The 20320-nt window shown below is 47.7% G+C and overlaps 1 protein-coding gene across 4 annotated transcripts in view; it reads left to right on the forward strand.

Moving 5' to 3' along the window:
• GNB1L (G protein subunit beta 1 like) overlaps positions 1-20320 on the forward strand; it is a 150085-nt gene that overhangs the window by 87115 nt on the left and 42650 nt on the right. For 2 of the 4 annotated variants that reach the window (XM_027859433.1, XM_027859434.1), the window contains exons 1-3: positions 2937-3139; positions 6334-6478; positions 7271-7396. In XM_027859433.1, the coding sequence (XP_027715234.1) occupies positions 3055-3139; positions 6334-6478; positions 7271-7396 (356 nt within the window). In that variant the 5' untranslated portion in view covers positions 2937-3054. Of the gene's footprint in view, positions 1-2936; positions 3140-6333; positions 6479-7270; positions 7397-20320 lie in introns of those variants that run through there. The other 2 variants (XM_027859435.1, XM_027859436.1) reach the window with 1 other exon arrangement.

The following is a 20320-nucleotide window of genomic DNA, read 5'->3' on the forward strand; positions in this document are numbered from 1 at the left end:
CTTAACGATCTTTTTGAAGCCAACATCCTGCTTGTGAAGAGTGTCAGATGGACGAACGCTCAGAGGCGGGGCCCTGTTCTCCAGCAGGTGGCTGGGGCTGTCTGCAGGACTTGACCCAGTGAAAAGAGAGAGCACCGGCCTGTTCTGGGAAGAACATCTCCAGATGGGTGGCTAGTCTAGAGCCTCTGGAACAAAAGGAGAATTGTTTTTAAAAAGATTGAACTCAGGGGCAACTAGGTGGCATAGTGGATAGAGCATTGGCTCAGAAGTCAGGAGCTCCCGAGTTCAAACCCAGCCTCAGACCAAACACTTATCACTTACTAGCTGTGTGACCCTGGGCAAGTCACTTAACCCCAATGGCCTAAAATGAATAAATAAATAAAAATGATTGAACTGATACATACTAGTTAAACCACCCCAGTATTATAGGCTATAGATTGGTCAGGACCCTTAGAGATTATCTCATCCAACCCCCCACCCATTTTAATAGATGAGAAAACGGAGACCCATAAAGGGAAGTGATTTGTCAAAATTCAAACCCAGAACCTCTCACCCCCAGTTCAGCGTTTAACCTCTCCAGGAAAGTACATAGCCAGCTGTGAAAAATTCAGAAAAGGTGGCATCTTCTTGCTAGTGGCTTTTGGAATTTTTCTAGAAATTATTTGGCTGTTGGAGATCTGTGAGGCGAAGAGGTACCCCAACAAACCCCAACAAACATGTGAGATTGGGAGGAGAAGGCAGGTGCCAAGTGGGATGGCGAAGGAGGAGCTTGGTAGGCAAAAGGTCCTGTGAAGGTTCCTGTGAGCTGCCTACAGGTTGTTGTGGACCGGCCGACAAGCCCAAGCCCAGGGACCAGCCTGGGATGTTTGGCATCTCTGCCTGCTCATCATGGACTAGAAAATCCACCCTCTTACGTGGAAAGATCATGTGTCACTTGAGCTTTATATTGGTAAATCTAGCTCTCTGACTGCTGCCACTCACAAAGGGACTGGGGAAGGCTGCTAAGCCTGCTCTCTGTCTCTGTCTCTGTCTCCCCTCTCCTCCTCTCTTCCTCTCCTCTCCTCTCCTCCTTTTCCCTTCTCTCCTCTCCTATCCCCTTCTCTTCTCCTCTCCTCTCCTCTCTTCTCCTTCCCTTTAACTCTTGTGTCTTCCCTAAAGCTTTCCTCCTCTGAGCTAAAATATCCCCAGTTCCTTTAGTTGACCCTCATACAGAATGAACTTTATACCTTTCTCTGTTCTCATTACCTTCCTCTAGACAATGTTCAGCTTATCATTATCCTTCCTAAAATGTGACTGCTAGAATTGGACCCAACAGTCCAGATGTGATCTGACCAGGACAGAATTTGGCAAGACTGTCATTTCTTTATTAGTTGAAATTGTGCCTCTCTCCTTTTTTGGAGGGGGGCGAGCATTTAACTTTTTTTCTCAATTACATGTAGATAAACAATTTTAACATTTGTTTTTTAAAATTTTGAGTTCCAAATTCTCTCCCTCCCTCCTTCCCCTCCCCCTTCCCTGAGACAATAAGCAGTTTGATACAAGTTACACATGTGCAGTCTTGCAAAACATGTTTCCATATTAGTCATGTTGTGAAAGAAGACACAGACCAAAAAAAAAAAAAACGACAACAAGAGAAATAAAGTTAAAAATAGTATGTTTCGATCTGCATTCAGACTCCATCAGTTCTTTCTCCGGAGATGGATACCTTTTTTCATCATGAGCCCTCTGGAATTGTCTCAGATCATTGTATTGCTGAGAAGAGCTAAGTCATTCACAGTTGATCATTGTACAGTGTTGCTGTTATTGTGTATAGTGTTCTCCTGGTTCTGCTCATTTCACTCTGCATCAGTTTATGTAAATTTTTCCAGGTTTTTCTGAAATCCGACTGCTCATCATTTCTTATAGCACAATAGTAGTACTCCATTAGAATCATGTATCACAACTTGTTCAGCCATTCCCCATTTGATGAGCAATTGATGAGAATTTCCAGTTCTTTGCCACCACAAAAAGAACTGCTATAAATATGTTTATACATGTAGGTCTCCCCACCCTTTTTAAATCTCTTTGGGATATAGACCTAGTGGTGGTATTTCTGGGTCAAAGGGTCAGTTTGATTGCCCTTTGGGCATAGTGCCAAGTTGCTCTCGAGAATGATTAGATCAGTTCACAACTCCATCGGCAATGCATTAGTGTTCCAATTTTCCCACATCTTCTTTAGCATTTATAATTTTCCTTCTCTTTCGTATTAGCCAATCTGATAGGTAGGAGGTGGTACCTCAGAGTTGTTTTAATTTAAATTATGCCTCTCTTGAAGCAGCATGACATTGTCTGCCCCTTCAGTTTGACTCATCCCTGAGCTTGGAGTCCATTGGCACCACACCTCCCCCCACGCTCCCCATTTTCAGATTAGTTGCTCTCTAGTCATACTTCCTCTATCTACTTGTAAAATTAATTTTTGATCCAAATGTGAGACTTTACATTTTTCTATGTAAATTTCATCTTAATAAATTGGGCTCAATATTCTAGATAATTTTTTGGATTCTAAACCTGTCCATCCAGAATACTGACTATTGTTTTCAGCTTCGTGTCATCTGCAAATGTGATGACCCTGCCATTTATGCCATCTTCTCAGTCATTGATGTAGTAGTAGTGGTGGTGGTGGTGGTGGTGGTGGTGGTAGTGGTAGTGGTACCAGTAGTAGTAATAGCAGTGGTAGTGGTAGTAGTAGTGGTGGTGGTGGTAGTAGTGGTAGTAGTGTGGTGGTGGTGGTAGTAGTAGTAGTAGTAGTGTGGTGGTGGTGGTGGTGGTGGTGGCTACAGCAGCTGTGTTAGGAGCTGTGCTAAATAAACACTTTACAATTATTATCTCATTTGATCCTCAAAATAGTCCTAGGAAGGTGGTGCTATTATTATTATCCCCATTTTACAGCTGAGCAAACTGAGTCAAACAGCAGTTACATGACTTAACCAGAGTTATGAATCCTATCCATTCCTGCTCCACCAGTGCTGCCACTGTTCACATGCTGCCATAAAGTTGCTATAGGGAGTCTACAGAATGTGCCGGCGCCTTTCTCTGGATGTTGAGAAATTCCAAGAGTGCACAAGACTGGCCGTCTGCCAGTCACTCTTGTTCCTGCCAGGTAACCAGCCTATCTCTCTCTCTCTATCTCTTTTTTTTCCAATCATACATTTCTCTGATTCTTCTTCAGAGTTCCTCATATGTTACTGTTTACTTGTGTCTACTGTGTGTCTTCAGAGGAGGAAACTGATGCATGGTTCCCATGAAGAACTGGGTGATGGGTGGTCCCACTATACTCTTCCTCCACCCTACTTCCCCTGGAGCATAGAATTCGGTTCTGGGCACCACATTTTACCAATGAGATACTTCACATCGTCTTCCATTTTTTCCATTCTTTTAGTTTTGTTTTATTGTTTCTTGATTTCTCAGAAAGTCATTACCTTCCATTTGCTCCATTCCAATTTTTAAGGAATCATTTTCTTCAGTGAGCTTTGGACTTCCTTTTCCATTTGGCCAGTTCTGCTTTTGAAGGCAGAATTCTGCTCATCGGCTTTTTGTGCCTCTTTTACCATTTGGCCTAGTTTGTTTTTAAGATGTTATTTTCTTCAGTATTTTTTTGTGCCTCCTCTACCAAGCTGTTGACTTGTTCTTCATGGTTTTCTTGCATCACTCTCATTTCTCTTCCCAATTTTTCTTCTGCTTCTTTTACTTGATTTTCAGAATCTTTTTTGAGCTCTTCCATGGCCTGAGACCAATTCATATTTTACTTGGAGGTTTTGGATGTAGGAGCTTTGACTGTGTTATTGTCTTCTGAGTGTGTGTTTTGATTTTCTTTGTCACCATAGTAGCTTTCTATGGTGAGAATTTTTTCTGTTGTTTGCTCATTTTCCTTGGAAGTTTTGGATGTAGGAGCTTTGACTTTGTTTTCTTCTTCTGGTTGTATGTTTTGATCCTATTTGTCACCAAAGTAAGATAATATAGTCTGACTCTTTTTGCGAGGTTTGCTCATGATCCCAACCATTACTTGAGTTTTAAACTCTTTGTTAAGGTAAGAGTCTGTTTCCAATGTGGAGAATGTACTGGCCCAAGCTTTGGGGGGTTGTACAGCTGTTTTCAGAGATACTTCTAGGGACCTGAAAATTTTCAGTTCTTCCAAGGTGGTATGATAAGGGGCGAGGTGTTTCCTCTCCACTGCCACAACAACCACCACGCCAGCATTACTCCTCGCCCCAGGACCACCCCTCAGAACTGTGACCCAGATCCAAGCATGGGCAAAGCAAGAGATTTTGGCCTCAGCCCTGGCAAAGAGATCCTTGCAATCCCCTTCTGATCAGCCACTTGACTCCCCCTCAGTCTGTGGGCCAGAAGCTCAGGAGGTGGCCGCTGCCCTCAGGGTGGCTGAGACCTAGCTTCTTCTGTCACCGCAGTCACAGGCTTTTCCAACACTGACCTTCTAAGTTGTCTTTGGCGTTCGTGGGTTGAGAAGTCTGGAAACTGCCACAGCTGCCTGTGATTCAGCCCTCTGAGGCCTGCTCAAGGGTCGCTGCGGCCTGCACACCCACGCCAAACTGCGCTCCTCTCCCCGCCCGGCACGATATACCTTTCTGATCAGCCATCCAGGTTGTCTTGGGCTGGAAATTTGTTTTACTCTGTTTTTTTGTGGGTTCTGCTGCTTTAGAATTTGTTTAGAGCCATTTTTTATAGGTATTTGGAGGGGTTTGAGGGAGAGCTCAAGCAAGTCACTGCTTTTCCTCTGCCATCTTGGCTCTGCCCCTGTTTGCTCATTTTCCCAGCCTGTGTCTTGACTTTTAACTCTAAAGTAGGGCTCTGCTTCCAGGGTAGAGGGTGCACTGTCCCAAATTTCAGGGGTTTTGCACAACTGGTTTCAGAGATACTTCTAGGGACCTGTAAGTTTTCAGTTCTTTCAAGGAGGTGTGATCTAAGGAGAGGTGTTTATTCCTCTCTTGGTCTGTGCTGTGGTCTATAAGTGACCACAAGCACTCTTCTGCCCTAGAACTCTGAGGAAGTTCCCCCCTCCTGTGCGGCCATAAGCTCTGGAGTGCTAGTGTTCCTCCTCACCCTGGAACTGCCACCCAGCACCTGGATCTGAGTATGGGCAAAGCAACAGAGTCCTGCCTTAGTGCTAGCAAAGAGACCCCTGTAATCTGCTTCTGACCGGTCGTTCGACCCTGTTACCGTCTGTGGGCAGAGAACTCTGGAATCAGCCACTGTAGCTACTGATTCAGTCACTCCCAGGGCCTGCTCCTGGTTTACTGGGGCCCAGTCTGCTCTATACTGACTCCACTCTCACCCAGCTGTGACAGACCTTTCTAAGTTGTCTTTGGCATCTGTGAGCTGGGAGGTCTGGAAACTGCCGCTGCTGCCAGTGATAAAGGCCCCTGAGGCCTGCTCCAGGTTTGCTGGAGCCCTAGTGCCTTGGTGCAACAGACCTTTCCTGCCAACCTTCCAAGTTGTCTTGGGCTGGAAATTCATTTCACTCTCTCTTTTTGTGGGTTCTGCTGCTCTGGAATTTGTTTAGAGCCATTTTAAGGGTATTTGGAGGGGTTTGGGGGAGAGCTCAGGTGAGTCCCTGCCTTTGCTCCACCACCTTGGCTCCACCTCTCCCTGAAGTGGGCACCACATTTTAAGAAGGACGTACACAAGGGAGAGAGCATCCCGATGGCAGCTAGTCTGGTGTGATGAGCTCTTAAGTCTGTGTCAGATGAAAACGGGAAAGGCCAGGGAACAGACAGAAGGCACCTGGTGTCGGGCTTTAACCATGTGCCTGGCCATTGTAGTGATGAGGAATTAGCAGTGTTTGGTCTGGGTGCTAGACCCAGGAACCAGTGGAAGTTGCATAGAGGCAAATTTGGGCTTGAGCCAGGACAGACGTCCCAAGGAGAGCTGCCCCAGAATGGGAGGGGGGCCCTCCTGGGGGAGGGAAGCTTCAGAATGGGAGGGGAGCCCTCCTGGGAAGGGGAGCTTCAGAATGGGATGGGGGGCCCACCTGGGGGAGGGGAGCTTCAGAGTGGGATGGGGGCCCACCTGGGGGAGGGCAGCTTCAGAATGGGAGGGGGGCCCTCCTGGGGAGGGGAGCTTCAGACAGAGGCTGGAGGACCACTTTCAGGGATGTTCTAGGGCTTTCCTTCCACATGCAGGTTGGACTAAGGGGTGGTTGAGTCCTTTTTCAACTCATACATTTTGTGATTCTGTGACCAAAAAAAAAGGAAGCCCTCCCTTCCCTCAGCATTTATGAGCTTTAAGCCAAGATGGACAGAAGTAAGCACATTGTTTTGTTCTTTCTTTCTTGAGAAGGCAGGTGTTCGTGGATTTCTCTCCCGGTCATGGCTCTTGCCCCTCCTTCACCACAGTTTGTACTTCGAGGTTCGCAGTCAGCAGTAAATACCCTGCATTTCTCCTGCAGAAGCAAGGCCCACAGCCCCCCACTGCTGTTCTCTGGGTAAGCAACGTGATCAGCCTTTTCTGTTGGAAAATACCTTTGTAAAGAAACATTGTTTTTGTTATCTTCACGTATACTAAGTAACTAAGTCTAACCAAGTACTGGTGAGTAGAGGTCCTTCTAACCTGGTTTAATGAGTAAGTAAGAGTGCTTGGTAATGGCCTTTCAGTTGTATGTAGATGGATGTTCCTGAAGTATTTGAAAAGCACTTTGTTCACTTAAATAGGATTAAACTTGCCTTCTGCTCTGGATTTCATTTTAAATTTGAGAGGCCTGGTGGTCCAGGGAAAGGAGCCAGGAATTTAGAGTCCTTACTCCACCACCACCAAGACAGATGTGATCTTAGGCAAGACCCTTCCGCTCTCCCAGCCTCTGTTTCCTCTTCTGAAAATTGGGGATTATACTACTTGTCCTGCCTTGCTGATTGGGTTATTGTGAGGAAGGCACTCTCTCAATCTTGAGGTTCTGCGCTTTCTTAGGCCATTGTGGACAGGTCACTCACTGCTGCAGGTCTTTCTTAGAGGTGAGGGCAGTGCTGGGGATGACTAGAGAGAAATGAAAGTCTTATACAGCCGGATGGCTCCTTTGGGGTTTGAGACGCCATCTTTGTTCACAAGCACATCAGGTCTCATTCCCATCATCTGCCACATTATAGGGAGGTCACCTCTTCCTGGATAGCAGTGGTCTTTGGATCCCAGGGAGTTTTAAAAGAAAAGGTGGGGTTGGGGGGGGAGGGGCAGCAGTCACACTTCCAGGGCTAACTAAAACAACATCTGGAGTATTGTTTGACAGGTCACTCGGTGGACTGATACATGTCTGGAACCTGGAGACCCGAAGAGTAGACACCACCCTGGACGGCCACGCAGGGCAGTCTGTGTATTGGGTGAAGACTCTGGAGGGTCAACACTTGCTCCTCAGGTGAGTCAAGGGGTTGAGCAGGAAGGATACCTGATTCTGAATTCTTCTCCTTAAGTCTTGGAGAACAACTTGCCTTGAAATTATCTTTCAAACCTCACTCACTGAACATTCCTTCAAGGCTTGTATGATGTGATCCAGCCAAATGGGCTGTCTCTCTGGTCCTCACACACAACATATGTCTCCCATCTCCATGCTTTTGCACTGGCTATCCTCCGTGCCTGGAATGCCCTCCCTCCTCACCTCCACCTCAATTCATGAACTCAAGCTAGTGAGATGAATATATCAAAGAAAGCACTGACCAGTATCTGAAATTATTACATATCTAAAGATTCCCCCCAAAGAAGGAGAGAATGGTTCCATAATAACTACAAGCAGGACCCAAAGGAGAAACATGGATTTTCTACCCAGACTATTTAGAAGAAGAAGCAAGAGCTAAAATAAAATAAAAGCTCTTGAGGGAAGACTTTGAAGGAGAATTAATATCTTAGAAGGGAAACTGTTAAACTTTACCCAAGTAACGGACTCCCCAAAAACTAGAATAGACCTAAGAAAATCAGTAGCTCCATGAGGTAGCAAGGAATTTTAGGATACTATCAAGAGATTAGAAAAAACAAAAGGATAAAATGTAAGATATCTGATTTTTTAAAAAAACAAAAACCTATTCTAGAAAATAGATCAAGGAAAGATAATTAAAGAATCATAGGACTCTGAAAACCATGGTTTAAAAAAAAGCCCTGGAAATTATATTTCAAGGTATTACCAATAAAAACATCCCAGATCTATTAGAGCCAGAAGTCAAAGTGAAGATATAATCTAGCAATCATCTTCAGAAAGAAGCCCCAAAAGGAAAAGTCCCAGGAATGCCATAGCCAAAATCCAGAACTTTGAAAGAAAAAATGCTACAGGCATCCAGAAAGAAGCAGTTCAAGTACCAAAGACCCACAGTCAGGATGACACAAGATCTGACATCTTCTGCCTTGAATGAGAAGAGATCTTGGACTACAATAATCCCAAAGGCAAAAGATAAGAGGCTTACAATCAAGGATAATTTACTTTGCAAGCTTAGTATAATCCTGTAGGGGAAGATGAATTTTTAATGAAATAGAGGACTTTTAAATATTTCTGATGAAAAGACTAGAGCTGATTAGGAATTCTGAGATGCAAATACGAGACTCACACAAAACCTAGAAAGGTAAATTTATTTCAGCAGTTGAAAGGGAAGGGAATAAGCATTTAAGTGCCAGCTCTGTGCCAGACTTTTTAACTCTGATCAGTGACATGGCTAGCCTTGTCTCTAAAGCACTGTGATGAAGCATGCTGCCCAGCTCCTGATACAGAAGTGATGATAAACTCAAGGTACATTTTTAAACATACCTGCTGTTTGGATTTATTTTGTACGACTATGATTATTGCAAATGTTTTTTTCTTTCAGTTAATTGGAGGTGGGTGGGGGGTGGGAGTTTGCAGTAAGGAGGTTCAAAAAATGACCATTGAAATATTTTTAATGTGCAGAAGGAATTTCAAAAGGAAGCATGTTCAAATGGGATAGTTTTGAAAGTAATATGTAGAATTTATTGTGTACTTTTTAAAAAGTAAGCAATATGAAATAGAGATTCATAGTTTCACCCTTTGTGATCTGCTGTATATCGAAATGCCCTTAGTGTTTCAGTTAGCTAATAGAAATAATATCTAGCATTTATATAGTGCTTTAAGGTTTCTAAAGCACTTTACAAATATCATCTCATTTGATCCACACAACAGCCCAGGGAGGTAGGGACTGTTATTATCCCCACTTTTTACAGGCAACAGAAATGGAAGCAAACAGGTGAAGTGACTTGCCTAGGGTCACAGGGCTAGGAAGTGTCTGGCATAGGATTTGAACTCAGATCTTTCTGTCTCCGGGCCTAGCACCTTATCCACTGTGCCACCTAGCTTCCTAGTTCAAAATGTTTTGAAAATTTAATGTTAAACAGAAAATTGTATCTTTGCTTTTGGAGGCAATTGGAAATCATTGGAGTTTATTGATTGGGGCTGGGGCTTTGATAGGATCAGACCTCTTCTTCAGAGGTTTTGGCAGCTGTCTGGAGGGTGGATGGATTGAAGTGGGGAGAGCCTCATAGTAGGAAGGCCAGATTGAAGGTTACGGTAATGGTCCAGCAAGTGGCGATGACCTAGAATGGCAGCTTTGAGAGTGCAGAAAGGAAGACTGGTGGAAATGGCCTCGAGAAGATTGGGCAGCCATTGGGCACTGGGGAGGCAAAGGAGAGAGAGAGCTGGGGATGATGCTGAGGGCACAGACCTCCGGAAGATCCAGAGAAAGGAAGGCTTGGGGGGAAGATTGTGACTCTGGTCAGGTTGAAATGGCCAGTGGCCAGTTGGTGATGCAGGACTGAAGCTTGGGACACACGAGGGTTAGACATACAGATGTGAGAAACATCTGCTTAGAGATGGAAGCCGATGACATCGTCTAGTGAGAGGCTAATGAGAAAGGAAAAGAAGGCCCAGGGTCAGTCGGGTCAGGGTGACTTGAATGACAAATCAGCAGAGGAGACTGGGAAGGAAGATTGGCCCAGGTAGAAGGAGAACCCGGAGCTTTTGCTGGTATGAAAACCTGGAGGGAAGACAAGAGGGGGATCAGCGGTGTGAAAGGCTGCAAGCAAAGTCAGGAAAGGTGAGGCCTGAGCAAAGGCCATTACGTCGGGCAGTTAGGAGATGACTGGTCACTTTGGAGGGAGCAGGGTGGGTGGAGTAAGGTTGGAAGGCCGCAGAGGGTCAAGGAAAGATGGAGAAGAGGGTAAGTAGAGGCATCAGGTGCAGATGATTTTTTCACTAATGAGATCGTGCCAGGTCTGGGTGGAGAACAGAAGTCCAAAGCAGTGTTTGGATGCATTTAAAGAAGACGGTTTTGTCGTGAAGGGTCTGTCTAGGTAATAGAAAAGTAGAATTGCTGGAGGGCATTGAAGGGAAGGGATGGCAAAGCCGGTCCTGGGAGGCTGCGGAATGGGGGGTGGGTTCATCCTGGAAAGCTTCCTGAAGGAGGAAGACTTGAAATTAGAAAGAAAAGAAATAACGTGGAGGAGGAATGTCTGTCTGCTTGAGTGAGGTCAAACATGGGGCCTGCAACCTAGCCAAGGGGGCCTGAAGCAGATTAGAATGTAATTGAGAAATATTTAACAAAATAAAAATGCAATTAAACAAACTAAGCCGGCGTGCTGCCGGGCCTGGAGGGATGGGGGAGTGGCCCCATTTCTGTTTGAGTTGGTCACCACTAGTGGAGAGGACAAACCCCTGGTCTGGAAGTCGGGAGATCCGGCTTCAAATCTTGCCCGTGATGCTTGTACCTGTGTAACCTCAAGCCTTTCCTCGGGTTGCCCCAGCCTCCACCGTCCCTTCGGCCTCCATAGCTGTCCTTTGAGGAGCCAGAATCCCAGCTTTTCTCTGTTATCTGTGGGACCTGGTCAGTACGTTCGCCTCGATGTTATTGTTAGGTTGGGTAAAGAAACGGTCTCAGGTGCACATGATCACATTACAGGGTCTTTCACCCACCCAGAAAACGCCTCCTTGCCCTCCTCCTTATGAAGAGCAAGTCAGATGTTTATAAAGTCACTCTGTTTTTCCTGTGGGTTTATCGTCTGACACGTTGATATTTGTTGAACGAATGAATTAATGACCAAAGTCAAGTAAACAAGCATTTATTATTACTACCATTAATAATGTTAATAGCCAGCATTTATATAATGCTTTGAAGTTTGAAAAGTGCTTTACAAATATCTCATTTTTTCCTCATAACAGCCCTGGGAGGTAGGTGCTATCGTTATTTCTATTTTACAGATGTGGAAACTGAGGCAGGCAAAAGTGAAGTGTCTTGTCCAAGGTTGCACAGTTAGTAAGTGTCTCAAGGTCGGATTTGAGCTCAAATCTTCCCAACTTCAGGTCCCATACTCCATCTGCTGTACCACATTATTGAGCACTTTACTGTGTACTAGGCCAGTGCAAGTTGCAGAAAGACAGTCCCTGCCCTCGAGGAGCTTACATTCTAATGGGGGAAAACAGCAGATAAAAAGATACTGAGGGGGAGGCAGGAGAAGGGACTGACAAAGAAGTCCAGAGAGGAATGAATTCCTGGTGGTCCTGGCTGCTTCTCCTGCATTGGAGGCTCTGGGAGAAGTTGACCAATTAGAGGAAGGGGCCCTAGGGCTAAGGGTATTTCCAGCGTGAGAAGGGCAGGGATGAAGAAAGTTGGGAGTCAGGAGTGGAGCTTCTCTAAGGCATGGAGACACCTCCTCTTGGTAGTTTTCTTGCTCTGGCTTTCCCGTGTTTAACAGGTGTGGTCCTGGTGAGAAAGGGCTCCATTCCCCAGCGCACCCGGGCTCAGAGGTTCAGTGTTGTTTGAGGGAGAACAAGAGAGCCAACTGCAGTGAGGCCAGGGGCCCACAGACCAGCTGGTGCCTGGGTGTCTCTGTTGGGACAAACTGAGAGCCCATAATTGATTAAACACCAGGGCCTTCCTAGAGGGCCTTAGCCTCCGAGCCCCTTTGGGACAACCGTCCAGCCCTTGCCTTTTCTCAGAGTCCTGAACTGGGGAAAAGCCTCCTTCCTAAACTGCTCTGGTGGAGGAAGTGAAAGTACTCGTTGGAGGATGTGGCTAAGATTTTTTTGGGTTGCTTTACTATTCATTTCCATCCTAATTAAGTGCTTTGCTCTTTCGGTATTGATACTCGCCGCATGGTTAGCATGGCGACCGAGAGGATTACAAAGTCCCCAGTTAGCTCCGCAGTGATCTTTCAAACCCTTTTCTTAATTCATAGACAAGGACCTTGTAAAGCTCAAACGTCATAGCCCCTTAGTCAGTGCTCATCGATTGGTTGATTGATCTAGTCCGATGCTGCCATTTCATGGAGGAATTTATCATGTCCCTGCAGGAGACGCCTAGATCTCTGCTTTCTGGACATCGAGAGCTGGATGTCCTGTCAGCGTGTCCAAAGCCGAGCTCCCTCGCTCCCTCGCTCCCTCCCCATCCTCCCGATCCTCAAGGTGTGGATTCCTCAGGCACTCGCACACAAATCCGGTCTCTTGGCACATCTTGTGCTTTTTTTCACCACGGTCATAACCTCTCTCCTGCCCCTTCTCTCCACACTTGTGGCCGCCGCCACCTTGGTCAGTCCTCCTCCTCACCTCCATCCGGGTCGTTGCAGTCATCTCCTCGTTGGCCTCATGCCCTGAAGTCTCTCCCCTTTGCAGGCCGTTCTCTACACTCAGTCGTCCGACTGATCTTCCTGAAGCACATGCCTGACCAGATCATCCCTCCCCCCCTCACTGAACTCCTGTGGCTCCCTATTCCTCCCAGGATCCACTATAGAGCCCTCTGCATTGAAAGCTCTTCACAACCTGGCCCCTTCCTACTTTTCCAGGCTCTTTACACCTTACTCCCAGAGTCCTCATAGAGCATAATCCAGCTGCACTGGCCTCCTTGGCATTCTTCACACAGGACACTCCATCTCCAGACACCCTGCCTTTGCCCCGGCTGTGCCCTGCACCTGGAATGCTCTCCCTCCTGCCCCCTAATGCTAGTGCCGCCTCTGAAGTCACCTTCCATCTTGTGTGTGTCCCACTATTTGCATCTCATCTTCCCCAGGGGAATGTGAGCCTTTCTCTGTGTCCCTGACCCTTAGCACCATGCCAGGCACACAGTAGGCACTTAAATGCTTGTTTATTGAACTCAAAAGAGGAAAGGACCTTCGGACCTTCTGACCTTCAGACTCGAACCCCAGCTCTGTCTTACTTGTGAAGAAGGTCAGTCTGGGTATTATTTCTAGATGAGGAAATGGGGGCCAAAAGCTAGCCAGGAGTCCACACGAGGAGCCAGGCTAAGATCTCTGCTGTCCTGTCCAGGACTGTTCCCATGAAGCCTTGGTGGTTGTCAGGCCTGGGACTGGGCGGGGAGGGTAGGCCTCCAGCCAAGGAGGAGGGGGAGAGGATAAGGTAGAAGGTCAGTGGGGGTAGGCACAGTGAGGGACAGAGAGGTCAGTGCCGGGCGTGGCTCCTATTTTTACGTGCTTCAGATGGCGGTCAGAGCACGTCCCTCCCACCCTTCTCAGGCTCCAATGAGAGGCCATTCCCGCAGAGTGCTTCACAGGCCTTCCAGTGCAACAGAAACATTAGCTTCCAGAGTTATAATTCACAAAAAAAGTTTTCACAACAACCTCGCAAGGTGTATCATTCTCCCCATTACACAGATGAGGAGACTGAGACTTAGAGAGGAAAGGGGGCTCTGTAACAGTGGCCCACGTGGTAAGGACATGGGAGAGGCAGGATTTTAAGCCTGGTCTCCTGGCCTTCAGTGTCTCTCACACTCACGGCCTAAAACATGCCCTGTGGGAGACACCCCAAACATAATGATGAGAGACCAGGCAAATGGACTTTAGACAGGAAGGCCCTGGGCCCTCTGGGCATCTCCTCAGGTTGTGCACGGAGAGAGCAGACTGGTTTCTGGGAGGAGCGAGGATGGGGCGCCCTGGTCTCTGGGCCTGGGCCTGTCCCGGCCTGCTGATCACAGGAGGACATCCCTTGCAGCATAGCTGTTAGGGCTCGTTAGCCTGGTGTTCTCAGGGCCTGCATCAGCTCATTTAAAAGGCCAGAATTGGAGTAGGGTAATGGTGTTGACCTGATCAGGAGACTTACCACTGCTGCTGCCTCGGTGTTTTCTGCATTGGCTGGAGATCTCTGGCTCAGACTCCTGCCTCTCACCCTGTGGTACCTTTGTTCTCCATTTGGCAGATGGGGGACCCCGTTTCTCTTTTCTGCCCCAAACTGTTGATGCCTCCAGCTCGGCTTTCTCTAGTGCTCTCTTCATAACAAACCTGTGAGGTGCAGGCCTTGTTAATATCATCCCCACTTCACAGGTAAGTAAATGAAGTCACCTATCATGCCTGGTTCAGGAGAACCAAGCTGGAAACTGTGGGAGGCAGAATTCAAACCCAAGGTTCTCCTGATGCTGAGGCCAGGGCTCTTTCCACTGTGTTTCAGGGTCTGCCTCGCTTTACAAACCGTTCAGGGATCATGTGCCAAGTGCCCAGGCGGCGTGCATCTGCCAGCTCCCCCAAGATGAAAGGGGGGTCCTTATGTAGTTGGTGGAGCCTGGACAGGATCCTAGCCCTCCAACCTCTGCCCAGGGATGATGGGGTTTAGAGAAAGGAAGTGATTCTGGACATTGCAAATGAGTCAGTGCTTGCTGCCCCCAGGGCACCGGTGGATCATGGTGGGCACAAGCTCCCGGGCCTGACTGGTACCAACTGAATGTCCCGGCTGTGTGCCCGCAGCCGCCTCTGATGGTACCGTCCAGAAAATCAGTATTTTTGTTGCCAATGATTGGATCCATTCAACAGTGAAGAGTCTTCCTCCATTTCTAATCCTCATTTCTTCTCAGTCTTCGGGACTGCATCTTTATCCACATCAAACCCCCTCGCTCTGGGCGTCCCCCAGGGCTCTGTCCTAGCCTCGCTTCTTTTTTTACCAACGGACTGTGTGCTGCTTTGTACCATCCTCAGTATATAGATACGTACCTGTATATATCTAGGCACATTTACATGTGTCTTGTGTCCCTGACCAGACTTTAAGTTTTGTTTATGCAAGGAGGAAGAGCTCATAGACAAAAGACCCCCAAAAAAGAGTATTCGAGGAAGAAAATATGTGGTGAGGAGGGTCAGCTAAAGGCTCAGAGCCAGAATAATGGGGAGCCATCCATGGGAGCAGAGAAGGAATGGATCCAGAAGGGAGGAGGAGAACCAGGGTTATTGATTTGGGGGCCCAGAGGCCAGAGAAAGAGGGGGGCCCAAGAAGGGGTGTAGTGGCCTAGGCTCTCCCAGGCCCCGGACTAGGAATCAGGAGACCCAAGTTGAAGTCTTAGCTACGTGACATTGAACCAGTCTCCTCTTCTTTCTGGACCTCCTGTGTGCCCATCCATAAAATGAGGGGACTGGAGTAGACCTCAGCTTCCAGCTCTGGCCTTTGGGGAGTCTGACATGGGATGAGTCCGAGGAGGGAGCAGTTGCCCATTGATACAGGTTAGACTAAGATAGTAGGTGCTGATACGTGCATCCGGAGCTGGTGTGAGGTCTCCAGGGAGGGCCCCCGCAGTCTGTGCTTGGGCCTGGGCTGGTTCACTCTCTGGTCAGTGAGTCGCCGTGCTGCTCACATTGGCAGGTGTTCTCTCTGTGAAGTGGACCTTCTCCTTGCCCAGACCAACCCCTCTGTCTGTGCCCTCGCTCCTGTCCCGTCCTTTCTTCAGCGGCTCATTGACACCACTGTTACCCCTCCTTACTCTGCCCTTCAGCTCTCCGTACTCATGGGCACCTCCCCCATCCTGAGAGCTTCCATCGTGTCATGCCCCACTACCATTATTCAGTATCTCCTCTCCACCCTTCTCAGCTCGACCCCTGGGAACGCCGTCCATCTCAATGATTCAGCTTCATCTCCTCTCCCTCTTTCCTGACCCCTCTGCTTTCCTCCCATGTCACTCAGCTGACATTGCCGTCTCCAGTCCCCAGGATCTCTGAATCCTTCGGGACCTCTCCAGTGCCCTTGATACCGTTGATCACTGCTGCCTTGTGGGTTTTCATGGCCCACTTCTCTCTCGGTCCTCCTCCCTGGCTAACCTCAATTCCTCCTCAGTCCGCATGACTCAGTCTTGATCCACATCAAACGCCTTCACTGTGGGCGTCCCCAGGGCTCAGTCCCAGGCCCTCTTCATTTTCCCCTCTGTGGTCTTCTCATTGGACGATCTCATTGGCTCCCCTGAGTTCGGTTGTTATTCCTACACAGGTGATTCCTGGATTTATCTGTCCAGCCTTAGTCTCTCTCCAGACCCCCAGCTCTCTATCACCCTGTTTACTTTACATTCAAGCTAGACAAGGTCTGGGCAGCTCAAACTTAACCTCTACAAAGCAGAATATTGGATCCTTCCCCCCACACCCTCCGCCTTCCGGCCTTCCCTGTTACCAGTGAGAGGACCACCATCCTTCCAGTCACCCGGGTCTGAAACCTCCAGGTTATCCTCAGCCCTTCACTCTCTCATGTCCCGTGTACAATCTCTTGCCGAGGCCTATCGATTAGACCTTCTCAGCATGGCTTCTGTGTGCCCCCTTCTCTCCTCCGACCCTGCCCCCACCCTGGTTCCGGCCCACATCTCCTCACGCCTGGTGTTGCAGTAGCCGCTGGGGCTAGGGAGGAGGTGCCAAGTGTGGAGGCCTAGCTTCTCTGCAAGATTAAACCTTTGGGAGCAAATATTTGGAAAGAAGTCGCCCCTTGTGGGTGCGGCGGTTCTGCTGGCTCTGCAGGGTGGAATGTGCACACAGCCTGTGCCGAGGGCCATTGGCCACAAGTGCCCATTGTCCAACCACAGGAGAGGAGATCGGGGGCTGCTCAGTCAGACGCGGCACCTGGAGGGTGACTCAGTCCTCTTGGCATGTGTCAAGTGGGACTGAGCGGCACTTGGAATTTTCAGGTGCGGTCCAATTGTCCTAGAAATGTCTCTGGGGATTGTGTTGCCTTTTGAGTTGATCCCATCCCGTTTGTTAGCAATCCAAGTGTCTGAAAGTTGGGCCTTTTTAAAAAGAATATCCCAAGGCAGTGTTTACAAAGTGCCTTTGCAATCAGTGCCTGGAACCCTGGGGGTTGCCTTTCATGGGTTTCCATGAAACATGGCACCTCAGAGGGGCCCGGGAAAGAATGGTGGCCTTGGAGTGCCGGAGCCCAGCTTAGAGCCGGGTTTTAGAGAGGAGGAAACCAACGCTCAGAGAAAGGGCAGTGACCTGCCCGGCGTCTCACAACTATTAAGTGGCAGAGTCAGGATTTGAAACTAGAACCTTTGGCCTTCCGTCTCCTATACCACACAGTCAAGAGAACTGAGTTCAAATTCTGACAGAGATGCCCAAGGGCTAGTCAGGTAATGGCAAAGACTCAACTTCCCCGTAAAATGACGTGGTTGTCTTTGTTCCCCCAACCTCCCAGGGTTGTCACCAGGAGTCAGACTGCTGCAGCTATGCCATGCAAGTTATTGAGGGAGTCATTAAGGTACTGGTCTCACTTTGCAGATGGGAAAGGTGGCGCAGTAGATAGAGCACTAGGCCTGGAGTCAGGAAGAGCCAGTTTCAAATCAGACACTTAATAGCTGTGCGAGCCTGGGCAAGTCACTTTACCCCGTTTGCCTCAGTTTCCTCATCTGTAACATGAGCTGGAGAAATAAATGGCAAACCGCTCCAGGATCTCTGCCAAGATTGGGGTCACAGAGAAATGACTGAACAACCACAAAGAGAGACCTTACAAGGGATGGAACTGGGATCAAAATTCAGCCAGGGTCCACCTTCCACTGCTGGGTCATGGCTCAGATAAAGGTTGCCAGTGTTCAGAAAGCTCGAGAGTCCATTACTCTTCGCCGTTTCAGGAAGGTCAGGCTGGCAAGGGTCACTGTACAGAATGGATCTTAGGGCGGAGGTTGGAGACCAGCCACTCAGCAGAGGAGGCGGTCAGAGGCTGAAGTGGAGGCTGGGGGCAGAAGGACTGGGGCAAGAAGCTGAGATTTGGGGCCAAGGGACATGCTCTGGAAAGAGGACTCATGGCAGGTGAAGGGGGAGGGTCGTTCCAGGAGCCCCAGGCTCAAGGAGGAGGATTTTCCATTTCTGGGACACTTCATGGCTAATAGACATCATCTTCCCAGCAACCTCTGGGGAGTCGGGGAAGCTCTGGGCCTCAGCTTCTTCATCCCTCAAACCAGGGGGTTGCTTCTCTGTCCTCCCGACCGAGAAGTGATGGATTTGAGACACAGAATGAGACGAACATTTTTGGACGAGGCCAGTGGGGGGATTTGTTTTGCTTGGCTGTGCCTCTCTGTTACAAGAGTTTTTTTTTTTCTTTCTTTTTTCGTTGGGCAGGGAGGTATAAGGGAGAGAAATAAATGCTTGTTAATTTTAAAAAATGTAATAAAAAAAACTTAATCTAGAGAGTTGGCCCAGATGATCACTGCAATCCCTTCCTGTCCTGACAGCCTGTGAGTCTGTTATCTCTGTGCTCAGGATGAGGAGAATGAGGTACGAAAAGGGAAACTGATTTACCAGGGTCATCTATGGATGAGGGGAATCACATGACGGAGCTGGGAAGCAAGTCCACGTGTTCTTTTGACAAGTCTGGTATTTTTTTCTGCCATGGACAAGGATCAGTAACCCCATCTTATGGATGAGGAAACTGAGGCCTGAGAAGTGAAGTATCAGAACCAGACCTCCAGCTTATGGGTTTAAGGGCCATCTCTTTGCAGATAGAGGTCCCCCACCACCACCCTGACAGATCCAGAGCCTGGCTTTCTCCTGAGCTCCAGGCAGACGGCACCAATTGCCCATTCGCTATTTTGAACTGGATGTCCTGCAGGCATACTTTCCTCTCTACACTGGCCCCTTTTTCAGACTTCCCTGCTTTTCCTGCTTTCCATCCAGTAACCTGAGGTCATAGAGCGTCATCCTCAACTCCTCACTGTCACATCCCATCCCTCCGCTCGGCCACCACATGAGTTGAGGACCCGACTACCTTCTCTGGGCTCCTACTTGTTCTTCCGCCCATAAGCCTCCTCACACTCCAGTCTGTCCCATCTTCATAGCAATCCTCAGAGGGAGGCAGTGGCCGGCAGGGAGACTTCAGCCTCAGTTTCTTCATCTTTAAAATCGGGGAGTTGCTCCTTCTCACAGAGAAGTGGGATTTTTTAAGACCCGTCCTTTGGTGACAGTACGAAGGGATTTCCCTTGCTAGGGTGTTTTATAGCATCCCTTGTATGAGCTGGTGCAGGGGGAAGGGAGCAGAACCAGGACAGTTTATGTAGTGACAGTCTTGTAAAGTTGTAAACAGCTTTGAAGATCAACGTAACGGCCAGCCACCGTTCCAGAGGATTCACAATGGAACGTGCCTCCCGCCTCCAGAGAAGGAGTTGATGGGCTCAGGGGGCAGATTGAGGTTTTGTAAAGCACAGAAACTTTTTTATGCAAAACAAATATCTGCATTAGCCATGCTTCCTCCCCCCCAAAAAAAAATTTAAAAAAAAAAACGAGAAAGAAAGAAGAAAAAAATACACTTCAGTTTGCCCGAGGCAGATAACATGTTTCATTATGAGTCCTTTGGAATCATGATTGGTCATCATGTTGATCAGAACAGCTGAGTCATTCACAGTTGATCATCGTTACAATGTTGCTGTCACTGTGTACAATGTCCTCCTGGTTCTGCTTACCTCACTTTGCATCAGTTCATGTAAGTCTTCCTAGGTTTTTCTGGAACCATCTCCCTCATTACTTCTTACAGCACAGTAGTATACCATCACAATCATCTGCTACAACTTGTTCAGCCATTCCCCAATGGACAGGCATCCGCTGGATGTCCAGTTCTTTGCCACCTCAGAGAGCTGCTATAGATGTTTTTGAACATCCGAGTCCTTTCTCCTTTGCCATTGTTAAGCAAACCTCAAAACTTTTCCTTCACCTGAATTTGAATCCATTTGCTAGCTGTATGCCCTTGGGGCAATTAAATTCTATCTTCTGAACCTCAGTTTCCTCATCTGTCAATGGGAATAATAATCCACGTACTTCATATGTCGCCAAGTTCTTGTGAGGAACCTTAAAGCATTGTGAGTGTGGAGTGTAAAGCGTGATCAGTATCAGATTTGTAACAAGATGTGGCCCTTGCAGATTTTAGAAATTTCCTGAACCTTAAAGGCCAAATTCCATGCTGAAGTATGCTATACTGTACTATACTAAACTGTACTATACTATATTGTACGCTACTATACTATACTATACCGTACTATACCGTACTATACTATACTATACTATACTATACTATACTATACTATACTATACTATACTATACTATACTATACTATACTATACTATA

Source organism: Vombatus ursinus, unplaced genomic scaffold (assembly GCF_900497805.2).
Source record: "Vombatus ursinus unplaced genomic scaffold, bare-nosed wombat genome assembly UNPS02014167.1, whole genome shotgun sequence".
NCBI lineage: Eukaryota > Metazoa > Chordata > Mammalia > Diprotodontia > Vombatidae > Vombatus > Vombatus ursinus.